Source organism: Lithobates pipiens, unplaced genomic scaffold (assembly GCF_037356315.1).
Source record: "Lithobates pipiens isolate NorthernLeopardFrog02 unplaced genomic scaffold, aLitPip1_a1.2 Scaffold_1, whole genome shotgun sequence".
Taxonomy (NCBI): Eukaryota; Metazoa; Chordata; class Amphibia; order Anura; family Ranidae; genus Lithobates; species Lithobates pipiens.
In genome coordinates this window covers 194363242-194378194 of record NW_027507685.1, presented here as the reverse complement: position 1 = coordinate 194378194, position 14953 = coordinate 194363242, and the positions used below count along the sequence as shown (strand labels likewise).

The window sequence follows — 14953 nt, the reverse complement described above, 5'->3', positions numbered from 1 at the left end:
TATCACACCCCTAAGCTGTTTTGATTGGATGTGAGTTTGCTCAGGACACCCTCTAGGGCAGCCTTTTTCAACCTTTTCAACACAGTGGAATCCTTAAAATAACTTTCCAATCTCAGGGAACCCCTGCTAAAATTTACTACAACTTATGATACATTAGTGTGATGGTCAGTGGAAAGAACGCACCTTACACTTGTGGCCATTGGGAAGAATTCCTCCATTACAGATAGCTAAAAAGATCAATGCTGTCAGTGGGACTGTATCTGAGAGGCAGAAATTTCTCATTGCTGAAGGAACCCCTAGCAACCTCTGGAAGAACCTTAGGCGAAACCCTGGTTGAGAAACCCTGCTCTATGGAGTCCACATAAAGCTTTTGGCAGTCTGCAGCTCCCATTTAACATTGGAACTGCTAAGAATACTGATGTGGTCATTTAAAAAAAAGCCAGTGGCTTTATCAAATCGGGCTTACTTAGAAGCGCATTGGAGTCTGCACAGGAACTAAAGACCAGGCAAACTTTGCTAAGTTCCCCTTATTGTCATTGTCTTTTTTGTAAGATCCTTTTTCTGTAATTATTTCTTGCACCATTTTTTATTTTCTTTAATTAAAACAATATTTCAAAAACATTAAGCTGAATCTCTGAGTACTCTAAATAAGAAGTTAAATTAGTTGTTCAGTCTGAGAATTTTTTTTTTAATTCAGCAACTACAAATACTGTAGCTGCTGACTTTTAATAAAAGAACACTTACCTTTCCAGGGACCCAGCACTGTCCTCACCCAAGCCAGTTCTTAAATTTTCACTAGCCTTCAAGTTCCCAGCGCTGGCATCCTAACTGTACACAGCCGACTATGCTGCTTTCGGCTTCACGGTCGGCTGCCCACTGTGCATGTGCAAGCAACGCTGCACTTTGTGAATGGTTTTGCAGTCTTCTGAGACCTGAGACATCGGGGGAGAGAACTTCCGCTCAGATCAAACGGGAGTGCATACCTGACAAAATTATGTAACCACCCTCCCCCAATTCAAAAAAAAATGTGCCAAATGTTAAAGAGAAGAGGGGGAGGAGGCTTTTAAGTGGAACTTCCCTTTATGGTCGGAGTTCTGCTTTAAAGAATCCTTGCCTCTTTGGAGAATGCTACTACTTTTTAAACTGTGAAGAGGAGAAAATATGGGAATTGAGTGGTGTGCTGGCCTGCCAACATCCTACGTTGCATCATAGCAAGAACATGCAGCAAGGTGCATTTGGGGGATGCCCCCTTGGACTTTAAAGGGCAGAGAAGAGTAATAAAATGTAGCATATGTAAGAAAAAGGCACAAGGGTGCCAACGTTATTGATATACAAAAGTAGACAATATAGTGTAATAGACACTATATTGTCTACTTTTGTATATCAATAAAGTTGGCACCCTTGTGCATTTTTCTTACATACACTACTTTTTATTACTCTTCTCTGCCCTTTAACCACTTTCAGACCGGACCAATTTGCTGGTCAAAGACCAGACCACTTTTTGCGATTCGGCACTGCGTCGCTTTAACTGACAATTGCGCGGTCGTGCGACGTGGCTCCCAAACAAAATTGACGTCCTTTTTTTCCCACAAATAGAGCTTTCTTTTGGTGGTATTTGATCACCCCTGCGGTTTTTATTTTTTGCGCTATAAACAAAAATAGAGCGACAATTTTGAAAAAAACGCATTATTTTTTACTTTTTGTTATAATAAATATCCCCCAAAAATATATAAAAAAACGTTTTTTTCCCTCAGTTTAGGCTGATACGTATTCTTCTACATATTTTTGGTAAAAAAAATCGCAATAAGCGATTATTGATTGGTTTGCGCAAAAGTTATAGCGTTTACAAAATAGGGATAGTTTTATAGCATTTTTATTAATAATTTTTTATTATTTTTTTTTTTACTAGTAATGGCGGCGATCTGCGATTTTTATTGTGACTGCGACATTGTCGGGGACCCATTGGACATTTTTGACACATTTTTGGGACCATTGTCATTTATACAGTAATCACTGCTATATAAATGCAGTGATTCCTGTGTAAATGACACTGGCAGTGAAAGGGTTAACCGGTGGGTGGCAGTGTAGGGGTTAAGTGTTCCTAGGGGTGTGTTACTAACTGTGGGGGGGTTGGGCTTTCATTTAGTGTACACTGATCTCTGCTCCAATCACATGGAGCAGAGATCAGCGTCACTAGTTGCTAGGCAGAATGGAAAAATGTTGTTTATACAGCATTTCCTCCATTCGGCCGCTCCGTGACACGATCGCGGGGATGCCCGCGGCGATCGAGTCCGCGGGTCCCTCGACCGGACTCACGGGGGTCCCGACCAGCGCGGGAGCGCGCCGCCGGCGGCGCACTCCCGATGGCAGGGCGGCATCGAATATTGGACGTACATGTACGCCAATATGCCTGCCCGTGCCATTCTGTCGACGTACATCGTCGTGCGCTGGTCGGGAAGTGGTTAAAGTCCAAGGGGGTGTCCCCCAAATTAACCTTGCTGCATGTTCTTGCTATGACATTTTAAACTCTGTACTTTCCTGTCTAGGCGTGGCAGCAGGTGTCACAGACATTAATAAAATTCTCTATTGTTGTAGAAGATGCTGTGGACAGCCAGTGTATATTACATATTGCTACTCTTGATGTGTGTATTGGGTTAATCACAGAGTTAACCCACCCCAGTGACTAGGACTCGCAGTCTACTGAAGCTTAAATCGTTGTCCCAAGAGTTTGAAAATCTCTGCAATGTGCAGGCTGATAGTACAATAGCCACATTCTGAGGGTAACAATGAGGCTGAGACTGCTACAGTCACCTAGCGGTGGCAGCGGTGGGACCTGAGTCTACTGTCATCATAAGTAATATAGAAGCTGGTATGGCTCATAAAGTTACAGTGGTCTCTTGCTCCATTGCTTTGATTTTATAGCAGTGAACCAGAAACATCTATATTAAAAGAGATCCAACACAGTTGAGTTTGGGGAGAGCATCAAAACCCTTCAAAGGCATAATTTTTGCAAGATTGCATATTAGGTCCGCTTCAGATTGGAACTTGGCTATACATAAACAATTACACAAACAGATTAAATGGTAAAATATTTGAATATTTGTTAACTCTTCCTTCAGTATTAATCACATGGCTGAAAACCTAGGCCTGGGTCTCAGTGGAGAATCGACCAATCTGATTGCTGATCTTTCCCTCTAATCCTATTAACGTTACCAAGTAAATGCCAGGGTTTATGTTATTTGAGCAGCTTGGAAGGACTAGAACATAGGTACAGTGCCTTGAAAAAATATTCATACCCCCTTTAAATTTTCCCAATTTTGTCATATTACAACCAAAAACGTAAATGTATTTTATTGGGATTTTATTGGATAGACCAACACAAAGTGGCACATATTTGTGGAAGGGAAATGAAAAATGGTTTTCAACATTTTTTACAAATAAATATGTAAAAAGTGTGGCGTGCATTTGTATTCAGCACCCCGAGTCAATACTTTGTAGAACCACCTTTTTCTGCAATTACAGCTGCAAGTTTTTTTGGGGATGTCTCTACCAGCTTTGCACACCTAGAGAGTGACATTTTTGCCTATTCTTCTTTGCAAAATAGCTCAAGCTCTGTCAGATTGGATGGAGAGCGTCGGTGAACAGCAATTTTCAAGTCTTGCCACAGATTCTCAATTGGATGTAGGTTTGGACTTTGACTGAGCCATTATAACATATGAATATGCTTTGATCTAAACCATTCCATTATAGCTCTGGCTGTATGTTTAGGGCTGTTATCCTGCTGGAAGACAAACCTCAGCTCCAGTCTCAAGTCTTTTGCAGACTCTAACAGGTTTTCTTCTAAGACTGCCCTGTATTTGGCTCCATCCATCTTCCTATCAACTCTGACCAGCTTCCCTGTACCTGATGATGAAAGGCATCCCCACAACATGATGCTGCCACCACCATGTTTCATGGTGGGGGGGAGGCTTGGGGTGTGTTTAGCTTCTCCTTTTAGGCCAAAAAGTTACATTTTGGTCTCATCTGACCAGGGCACCTTCTTCCACATGTTTGCTGTGTCCCCCACATGGCTTCTCGCAAAATGCAAATGGGACTTCTTGTGACTTTTAACAATGGCTTTCTTCTTGGCACTCTTCCATAAGGCCTGGTTCACACCTTTGCTGGTGTATTCTGGGTTTTTCAATACACATTTTTGACCCATTGAAGTCTATGGAACCAAAAACCAGAAACAAATCCCTGGCCCTTTCCATAAAATGTACAGATGTGAACTACATCCATAGGAAACCATGTTAAATGGACTGTAGTGTGTTTCTGTAAAACAGAAAACGCACTAAAAATGCATAAGTGTGAACCAGGCCTTAAGGCCAAATTTGTGGAGTGTATGATAATAGTTGTCCTGTGGACAGATTCTCCCACCTGAGGTGTGGATCTCTGCAGCTCCTCCAGAGTTACTATGGGCCTCTTGGCTGCTTCTCTGATTAAAGCTCACCTTGCCCGGCCTGTCCGTTTAGGTGGGCGGCCATGTCTTGGTAGGTTTGCAGTTGTGCCGTTCTCTTTACATTTTCAGATGATGGATTGAATGGTGCTCTGTGAGATGTTCAAAGCTTGGTATATTTTTTTTATAACCTTACCCTGCTTTAAACTTCTCCACAACTTTATCCCTGACCTGTCTGGTTTGTTCCATGACCTTCATGATGCTGTTACTTCATTAAGGTTCTCTAACAAACCTCTGAGGGCTGCATAGAACAGCTGTATTTATACTGAGATTAAATTACACACAGGTGGCCTCTATTTACTAATTAGGTTACTTCTGAAAGCAATTTGTTCCACTAGATTTTTGTTAGGGGTATCAGAGTAAAGGGGGCTGAATACAAATGCTCGCCACACTTTTCAGATATTTATATTTTGGTCAATCACATAAATCCCAATAAAATACATTTACATTTTTGGTTGTAACATGACAAAATGTCTAAAATTTCAAAGGGTATGAATACTTTTTCAAGGAACTGTAAATATTGCAGCCTTTCTAATCTTCTTTGAGTAAAGGTCCACTTTAAGGTCTAAAACTAGATATAATATTTTACATATCTCAGTAATCTTTTGTTTTTATAGCTGAAAATCAGCAGCCTCTACATTCAGTCAACCATAGTATCCCGATATGCCCATACCAAGGTGCGAACTGTTATGGTCAATCCTCATGCTGAGTCGAAGGAAGCCATCTTTGAATTGGAGCTGCCCAGTTCAGCATTCATATCTAACTTCACACTGTAAGTAAATTACAGCTATTTTAACAAATCTTGTTCAATCACCTGTTCCATTTTTCATTGTCTGTAACAATGGTCTAATATGGCATTTATTAGGTTCAGAAGCAAAAAATTGTGTTCTTTATTTCTTCTTTCTCAGCTCTATATGAAATATTGCCTATAAATGTTTGTTATTTACCATTTGCAGCCAGCAGGTGGTGTGCTTGAATAACTTACTGCTATGATGTGACTAGCCAGTGTACTGTTGTCTCTTGCTATTCAGGTCTAACTACAACAAAGGGCTGCATAAGTATGTCTGATATTTCATACAGAGCCACACAAATCTGGGTAGACAGAGGACATAAAACTGTGAGCAGGCAAGGCTGAGTTGCTTAATATGAAAGTTTTTGTACCCAACAAGTTAGCAGAAATAGTAGAAAAAACATGCACCAATGGAAAGAGCACCGGATCAAATAAATGTATTAGTTTACTAAGAAAAAATCCAACTCCTTTCAATGATCAGAAAAACTCTACCTTCATCAGGGCTTCAGTTAAAATAAGAACCCTGAATGGACTCGAAACAGGGATTGATTGCTCATGTACTGTAGATGCTACTGACTGGTAACTCTCTAAATCCTGCAATTCGCTTCCCTACATAGATTCACAGGAGAAAGCCCTATTTTAAGTTCATTCAAAGTTCTTATTTAACCTGAAGCGCTGATGAAGGGGGAGTTTTTTTTTGATCACTGAAACACATTGGATACTTTAGTGTAAACAAATACATGAATTTGGGCTTCAGTTGAAATAAGAACCTCAACTGTGATTTCATACCGTGCTAGAAACATTAAAAAAATAAATATATAATCATGTATTTGTGATGAATATCAAGTGAATATAATATAAACAAAAAAGTCCAATGATCCACCGCCGATTAGTTAGACCCACATAAAGTACTGGACGTGACGATGAAGAAAACATATATGGCTAATGTCTCCAGTGTATCTCCTTCCACCAACTTTTAGACAAATGTCCTACTCATCAGGCGAAATTGACACCCATGACAGGTAGTCAAAAACAGCAAGACAAAGGGATGTCCAAAGAAACAGCAGCTCAGGGTTTGGCACAATCACCAAATGGAAATGGCATATGCATCAAAAAGACAAGAACAGAAGCTCCTCATAGTGCAGTACCATTTAGGAGCTTCATGGGTGTCAATTTTGTCTGGTGAGTAGGACATTTTGCCTAGAAGTTGGTTGAAGGAGATGCACTGGAGACCTTAGCCATATATGTTTTCTTCACCGTCATGTTTGATGTATAGAAGAATTACCAGCACTTTATGTGGGTCTAACTAATCGGAGGCGAATCATTGGACCTTTTTGTTTATATTATATTCACTTGTTAGTCATCCCAGATACATGATTATATATTTATTTTTAATGTTTCTAGCGCGGTATGAAATCAGTTGTTTTTCTTTACACATTGAGGCTTTGAACCTTACTACCTGCTGCTTTTTTTATATACTGATTTTGATTAATATTTTGTTAGTGCACTGTATATGACTTTGTTTACATTCCAGGGTGCACAGGTAGAAGGGGTTTCTGAGATCTCCCTTTTTCTTTCATCAAAATGAAAACCTCGAATGGTCTCGAGATAGGCCCATCCCTTGTAAATCTATATACGGATGTGAATTGCTGAATTAGGATAGTTAACAATCAGTACCATCTGCATGCGCAATCAAGCCCTATTTTGAGTCCATTTAAGTAAACCAATAAATTACTTTGACCTTTTTATCCCTTGGTCTGATGCTCTTTCCATTGGTGCATATATTTTTCCCAATCACATGCTCGAGGCCGGGAGATGACCTAGCTTTATTGATTAAAGAGGAGCTCCATCTAACAGAGAAAGCTCTGCTTGCTTGCACCTCCCCCCCCCTTCACTGCTACATTTTGCACTTTTTTAGGGGGAGTGGGTACCTGGTTTTGATAGGTACCTGCTCCCACTTCCAGCTCAGATCACTGTGGCAAACTGAGCCGGAAAGTTCAACCCCCCCTCTTTCCCCTGCAGTTTTCTGGGACACATCACAGGTCCCAGAAGACTACAGGACCATTCACAAGACGCAGCACAACTCGCGTATGCACAGTAGGAAACAGTCTGTGAGGCCACCAGGCTTTAATTCCTGTTTCCCTTAGCACAGATGCTGGTGCCTGCACCCGAAGCTGATTGAAGAATCGGTTTGGGTGAGGACATTGTGGGAACCTTGGACAGGTAAGTATCCTTATATTAAAAGTCAACAGCTACAGTATTTGTAGTTGCTGACTTTTACATTTTTCTGAAGGAGCCTAGGGCTCCTCTTTAATTCCAGCAGAGAAAACCTCAGTATTGTGTTCGCCCATATGCAAGCCTTGTTGTTCCCAAGTGAATAAGGAGAAGAATACTGTTGTAACTGCTTATTATTCTTATACAAGATGTTTAAAGCGGTTGTAAACCGCTGTACATTTTTTCCCCTGCAGGGTAATGTCATAATGTGCTAGTATGCACCACTGTTTTGCTTTGTGTCTAATAAAGGTTCTTGTGGTAAAAAAAAAAGGAAGCTTAGACTTCTGTAGTGTATGAATGCTTTACTAGACAGAAAAGCTGCACATACAACTTCACAAAACACAATATAACACAATTCATAGCTTACAAAACATGCCTGCAACATGCACAAGCATTATCCTTTGTTGCAAAATAAGCATGTACAAAATGTATGCAATAAGTAAACTAACAGTTACTCAACTTACAGATGGAATCAAAGATGTAATGTCCTTCAGGGTTCTTTTCTCCAACTCAAAATGTATCCAAAGTTCTCCAGCTTCTGGCAGCCACGTCTTGCCTTTTTGTCTTCCAAAACACAACTCCTTTGTCTGACTGATGTGCTTCGTTCAAAAATCCTAAGCTCCTCCCCCCACTTCCTATATATGTCACATCCTGTCCTCTGCTTATATCCTGTAAAGAGCTTCCTCTGAGACCAGTCCAACTGTACATTTGCATATCAATAGGGGGAGCCTTAGCCCTTGTACACACGGTCGGAGATTCCGACGGAATGTGTCCGATCGGAGCGTTTTGTCGGATATTCCGACTGTGTGTGGTATGCATCGGACTGTTTCCGTCGGAGTATCCGTCGGACCAAATTTTCCAACTTGCCTGAAATATTTTCCGACAAACTGCTCCGATCGGACATACTCCGATCATGTGTAGAGAATTCCGATCGGACAAAGTGCCACGCATACTCAGATCAAATTCCTACATCAAAGCTATTGGCTACTAGCCTGAACGTAGTCCCATCGTAATGAAATTACGTCATCACGTTCTGAAAGATCTTTGTCCGACCGTGTTTATGCAACAGTTTCGGACAAGATCCGTCGGACAAAATCCGACGGATTTGGTTGTCAGAATCTCCGACTGTGTCTAAGGGCTAAGATTTTTACAACACATTGGCTAAAAAATAAAACTATGATATACTAACAATTAACAAATACATATGCTATAAAAATCACCTAAATATCCATAGCAACACAATTACATACGAGCACATTATGTTAAACTTACCTTAAAACGAAACCCTCCCACACTAAAATGTCAGTGCTACAGGCGTCCTCAACTTCACCTGTCTTGCTTCCGGGTTCACGGACTCCTGCTCTGTCACTGGGTGCATGTGCATGGGAGCCGTCGGTCACGACACAGGGCTCTGAAGGAACGGTACGGGTGGCTGTTCCTTCAGACCCATGCGCCAGTGATGTCACTGGCTGCATGTACAGTAAATATCTCCTAAACGGCTCACGTTTAGGAGATATTTACACTACCTATAGGTAAGACTTATTATAGGCTTACCTAGAGGTAAAAGCAAGAGATGGCAGTTTACTTCCACTTTACTTTACTTACACTTTAAAGGAAAAGTTGCACGTAGCCTTTGCCAACTCTGCCCCACGGTAGCACCCGCCATAATCTGAGAACTAGTAATACCATTAAATATCCCAGCTGTCATCTTTATATCCTCAGGGAGTTTGTATGGAGCAACAATGAACTCCCTGGATGTTTTGGTCGGCGTGTAGCATGCCCGTCTCTAGGTAATTAAAAGATGGAAGACATTAACGGAGGAGGTTGCTGCCTTTTTCATTCAGTCCTGTTGATGTTGGCTACAGGAAAATAATTCAAAAATAACCCATGGCTTTGAAGTAAGGTTTGGAAAACAACCAAGGATACACAGAAGAGGGGGGAATAAGTGGTGCAAAGCATCCGAGCGCACACACAACTCCCTGTCACAAGGAAAGGTTTTGTCACTCAGGCCAAGTTAATCTTGGCTGGCCCCTGTCCTTCTCCAGTTTATGCTGGCCTGGCGTCTATGCGTGTCTCTCTTAAACTTCAGCTTGCCTGGAGACCTGGAAACAGAGGAGCAGCTGTTTTAGTCTCTTGGGATTTTTAAGGAGAGAAAAAAAGAAAAAAAAGAAAGCAAGACTCAACATTATTTGTTCAAAGCAAAAGTTTTTTCTTCTTTAATTTGAAGTCAGGGACATTACCAATTAGAGATGTTTGTGTCCTAAAGTCCATCGGTAATTTATTCTGCTAACCTTTTTTACAAAAAATAGGGAGATCGCCTAAGTTCAGAACACGGTGTGCTAGAATGTGAATTACAACTGGGAATAAGAAGTTTCCTTTCATCGGAGGCAATGCTTTCAAAAGGTGGTGCTCAATGCAAAACAAGGCAGATAAATGATTCTCCCATAGATTATACAAACGTAGAATGTCTCATTTAAAGGGGATGCAAACCCTCCCGGTTTTTCACCTCAATGCATTCTATGCATTGAGGGGAAAAACCCATTATAGAGCACCAGCCCACCCGTTTAACTCATCTGAACCCGTTTGTTCCCATGCCGGAGATCTGCACACCCTCTCTGGTCAGTGTCTTGGCTCTTGGTTGGATAGATTGATAGCAGCACAGCCATTGGCTCCCGCAGCTGTCAATCAAATCCAATTGCACAGGCACCAGGGAGGGCGATGCCAAGTCCTGCTGTCTGTGCCAATGGACACAGCAGCAGGACACGGGAGCGTGCCTGCAAGGGTGCCCTGAAGGTGGAAGCAGAAGCGTAGCGAAGGGACCCCAGAAGTGGAGGATTGAGGCCACTCTGTGCAAAACCAACTGCACAGAGGAGGTAAGTATGACATGCTTGTTATTTTAAAAGAAAAAAAGGGAACCTTTAGTGTCCCTTTAAGGAAGCTTATCCAATATTTAAAGTGTAATTGTCTATGTTGTCAACTCACATTGGTCCAGCTTGGCATAATGTAATTATCTGTATCTTATATCTGAAGGGCCACTGGGCATGTTGAAAACCACTGTAGCACCCCACTCTACATGTGACCCATGATAAATGCTTAAGGGTCTCCTCTCAGGCTATTAAGGTCTAACCAGTTGGATGCCACTGATTAGTGAGGGTGCAGGAAAGGTCCATCCAGACTAGGGTTGCCACCTCATCCGTTTAAACCCAAACACATATGAATTACACAGGTTTTGAGGCTAATTTAATGCAGATAAGGCACCAAGTGAGTTTAATTACCACCTTAATCAGCCACAGAACCTGTGTAATTAATATATGTTTGGTTTTAAAGGGATGAGGTGGCAACCCTAATCCAGACCCAAAGCATACTGCAAAAATAGGAAGAGATAGCCGGCTGCCGCATGCACCTCACCCGGCCCGAGGGGTTAGTGGGTAAAAGCAGCCTCAGCTTGATTCTTCCAGACCACAACTACAACATGCACCAGGGCTCAACCATGGAGATGAGAATCTGCTGATGGCTACATACAGTGATATTTGTTTAAATAAAGAGGGAATTAACATTCTAATGCATCACATTCAAATTTAGTCAAAAGACAAAAAAGTTCATCCTTGCAAAAAAAATAAAAAGGGGGGGGGGGCGACTACACTGTGGACTTTATCCGATACGTAAGGATGACAAGGTCAAATATCTTTACCAAATTTTATTGACAAATGTTTGAAATAAAATACATAACTTTGAAAACAATAGAAAAAGAAACTCTATTTTATGTCAAAGGCTCCTCAAAGACTGAGCAATGCCATGTGGGATGTACGGGGGTCCTCATCCACCTTTTACAGCCTCTACGCGTTTCACGGTGAAATAACCCGCTTCCTCAGGAGGACTTCACTATCAAGATTCTTGCTTATATTTGTGACTACCACTCTAGACCATTACACCTTGAAATTCTCCTGAGGAAGCAATTTTTTTCCCCACAAAATGCATAGAGGCCACAACAAGGTGGACGAGGACCTCCCATTCACCACACATGGCATTGTAAAGTCTTTGGGCAGCCCTCAACATAAAATAGAGATTGTACATTGTTTTTAATGTTTTGTATTTTATATTTCAGTATTTATATTGAAAACAGTTCAGACAATAACAAATATATCATTGAAACATTAGACAATTCACAGGTTTTGTTATGTCACAGACATAAGCCCATGAGGATAAAAACAAACAAAAATAATTTAGACCATTGGCAAAAGAAACACACAATAGTAATGGAATATTCTCAGATAAATATACCAAAGCCATTATCAAACTTTAGAAAGCACAGACCTGATCCAAAAAGGGACCAGAAATATAACCATTCCATTCATAAAGTGAAAATATGATCAGTTTTAAAGGTAAATGCTCAGTGGGGAAATAAGAAATGGGAGGGGGGTATTGAATAGAAGCTAATGGGAAAACCCCTGTACCTGTTCCTGAGAATATAGTCCAACATAATACCTTTAGAAGGCCCTAATGACAACCTAAAGCAGACAAGGTAAAACGCAGAAAAGAATGGAGGAAAAAGGGGGAAAAAATAAACAAAATGAAAAGAGAAGAAAGAAAAAAGGGAGAAAAGGAGAAAAGAGGTCAACTCGGAGCTCACAAAGAGATCGAGATATGGTGGATCAACGGATCTTGTGTACTGTCAATTTTTTTTACTGCTGTAACGAAGTATATAGGCGAGTCTATTGTTAACCATAATCCAGATAAAGTGGTTGTTAAGCCACTATAATCTATTCATGCCATCCGCTCTGTTATGTAACAATATGTGTCCCAGTGGCTGATCTGTATAAAAAAAAATGCAGATTACACCTTATATCAGAGCATCTCCTGGTGTTCACATGACTCTTTGGCTCTCTCCTCTCCCTGGCTGACAGCTATAGTGGGTGGGGCCAAGCACTCTCGCTGACCTCAGCCGGGGAGGAGGGGAGGAGAGAGAGAGCAGAGGAGTCACGTGAGCGCCGGGAGACACTAATATAAGGTATAATCTGCATTTTTTTTATATAGATCAGACACTGGGATACATATTGTTATATAACAGAGGGGATGGCATGAATATATTAGTTTTTAAAGCAGCAGGAGGGGAAGGGGCGGGCACTGTCACGAGCAGACAGGCAGGGAGTTAGGGGGAGAGGAGGACAGAGCAGGGCTGCGGATGACGGAGGCACGTAAACTGACCACAGTTTCAGGGCTCAGAAGCCATGATAAACTGTGGCCAGTTTACAGAGGGGAGGGCACAACCAGGAAGGGGGAGCCAGGTTTTTTTAGGTGATACAGGGTGCTAAGCACGGTGCTCTATAAAATGCTTTAAGGGAACAGGATCTCTTTTTTAACCAAAAACAAATACTTTAACCACTTCAGCCCTGGAAGATTTGGCTGCTCAATGACCAGGCAATTTTTTGCGATACGGTACTGCGTTGTTTTAACTGACAATTGTGCAGTTCTGCGACACTGTACCCAAACAAAATTAACAGTCTTTTTTTCCCCCACAAATAAAGCTTTCTTTTGGTGGTATTTGATCACCTCTGCGGTTTTTATTTTTTGTGCTATAAACAAAAGAAGAATGACAAGTTTGAAAAAAAACACAATATCTTTTACCTTTTGCTATAATAAATATCCCAAATTAAAAAAAAAAACAATTGTTTTCCTCAGTTTAGGCCTATATGTATCCTACATATTTTTGGTAAAAAAATTAGCAATAAGCATATATTGATTAGTTTGCACAAAAAAGTTATAGCATCTACAAATATGGGGATAGATTTATGGCATTTTTATTATTATTTTTTTATTTACTAGTAATGGCGGCAGTCAGCGATTTTTATCAGACTGCAATATTGTGGTGGACAAATCAGACACTTTTGACACATTTTTGGGACCAGGGACAATTATACAGCGATCAGTGCTATAAAAATGCACTGATTACTGTATAAATGACACTGGAAGGGAAGGGGTTAACACTAGGGGGGATCGGGGGTTAACTGTGTTCCCTAGGTGTGTTCTAACTGTAGGGGGGGTGGGACTGACTAGGGGAAGAGAGAGATCAGTGTTCATAGTTAGTATGAACACGCAATCTGTCTCTACTCCCCCGAAAGAACCGGGATTTGTGTGTTTACACAGACATCCCCGTTCTCATTCTGTAACAAGCAACCTGCATCGGCTCCGGAGACACGCTTTGGGCGCACGCGCACTCCACCAGAGGCGTCTTAAGGAGCCGATGTACAGCTACGACGGCTCACGCAAGGGAGCTAACCTGCCGCAGTATAGCGACGTTGGCTGGTTCAGAAGCTTACTCTTTACATATTCAAGAGGAATTACTTGAGGCTGTAATTGGTGCCAAAAGTGCTTCAACAATGTTTTGTGCAAAGGCTGTGTATACTTATGTACATGGGATTTTTTTCATTTATAATAAATTTGCAAAGATTTCAAACAAACTTCTTTCACATTGTCATTATGGGGTATTGTTTGTAGAAGTTTGAGGAAAATAATGAATTTAACACATTTTGGAATAAGGCTGTAAAGTGTGGAAAAAGCGAAGCTCTGGGAATACTTTTCCAGATGCATTGTGTTTAGCACCAAAAGGTAGGAAGCCTTTACAAATGTATGGCATCATGTTTATAGCTGAAAAAGCATCTTGGGTTACCTAATAAAACAATGTTTTCCTGCAGCACGGTGAATGGTAAGACACATGTAGCAGAGGTTAAGGAGAAACATCAAGCTAAGAAGATGTATGATGAAGCAAGGCGACAGGGGAAGACCACAGCCCACGTAGGAACGAGGTAACCACCTTCTTTGCATTAGAACCAGTATCATACAATCCTATCATGGTTTATACTCAATTTGCCACTTTACCAAATAAATATATCTTATTCCTAATTGCTAATTATTATAGAAGATGTAAACCCTAAATGAATGACATTAGACCATGGGTATCACTGGTGACTGAGAGATTTACTTACTTACTGATAGCTATCTCATTAGCTTCAAGTTGGTGTTAGTGGGCTGCAAATAAAATAACTGTCAGTTAGCCGCAGAGGAAGTTGGTTTATCTGATGAAACCAGACAAGCTGAGCTTGTTCTCCCTCCCCTGATTTTTTGATTCTATGGCGATGCCTCTGCTGATTGGACCCATTGATGTTTACTGGCACTTTACTACTATCAACTGAGAAGATGGATGTTCCACTTTATAGATACTTATGGGTGCAGTGAGTGACTTTATTTTTATCTTGGTTGGTGTTTTCTGCTTGGGGGGTCTTAAAGCAAGTGATGGACACATGCTTTATATGATGATGCTTCATTGGTCCCTAAAACATATTATAAATGTATGGATGTTTCTTTAATACATCTGATTCTAGGATTAATCAACCGTA

The 14953-nt window shown here is 41.0% G+C and overlaps 1 protein-coding gene across 1 annotated transcript in view; it reads left to right on the top strand.

Annotated features, from left to right (window-relative positions):
* The window catches only part of ITIH6 (inter-alpha-trypsin inhibitor heavy chain family member 6), a 104330-nt gene that overhangs the window by 37539 nt on the left and 51838 nt on the right, over window positions 1-14953 (top strand). The window contains exons 3-4 of the mRNA XM_077479416.1: window positions 5113-5267; window positions 14252-14362. Of these exons, the coding sequence (XP_077335542.1) occupies window positions 5113-5267; window positions 14252-14362 (266 nt within the window). The remainder of the gene's footprint in view (window positions 1-5112; window positions 5268-14251; window positions 14363-14953) is intronic.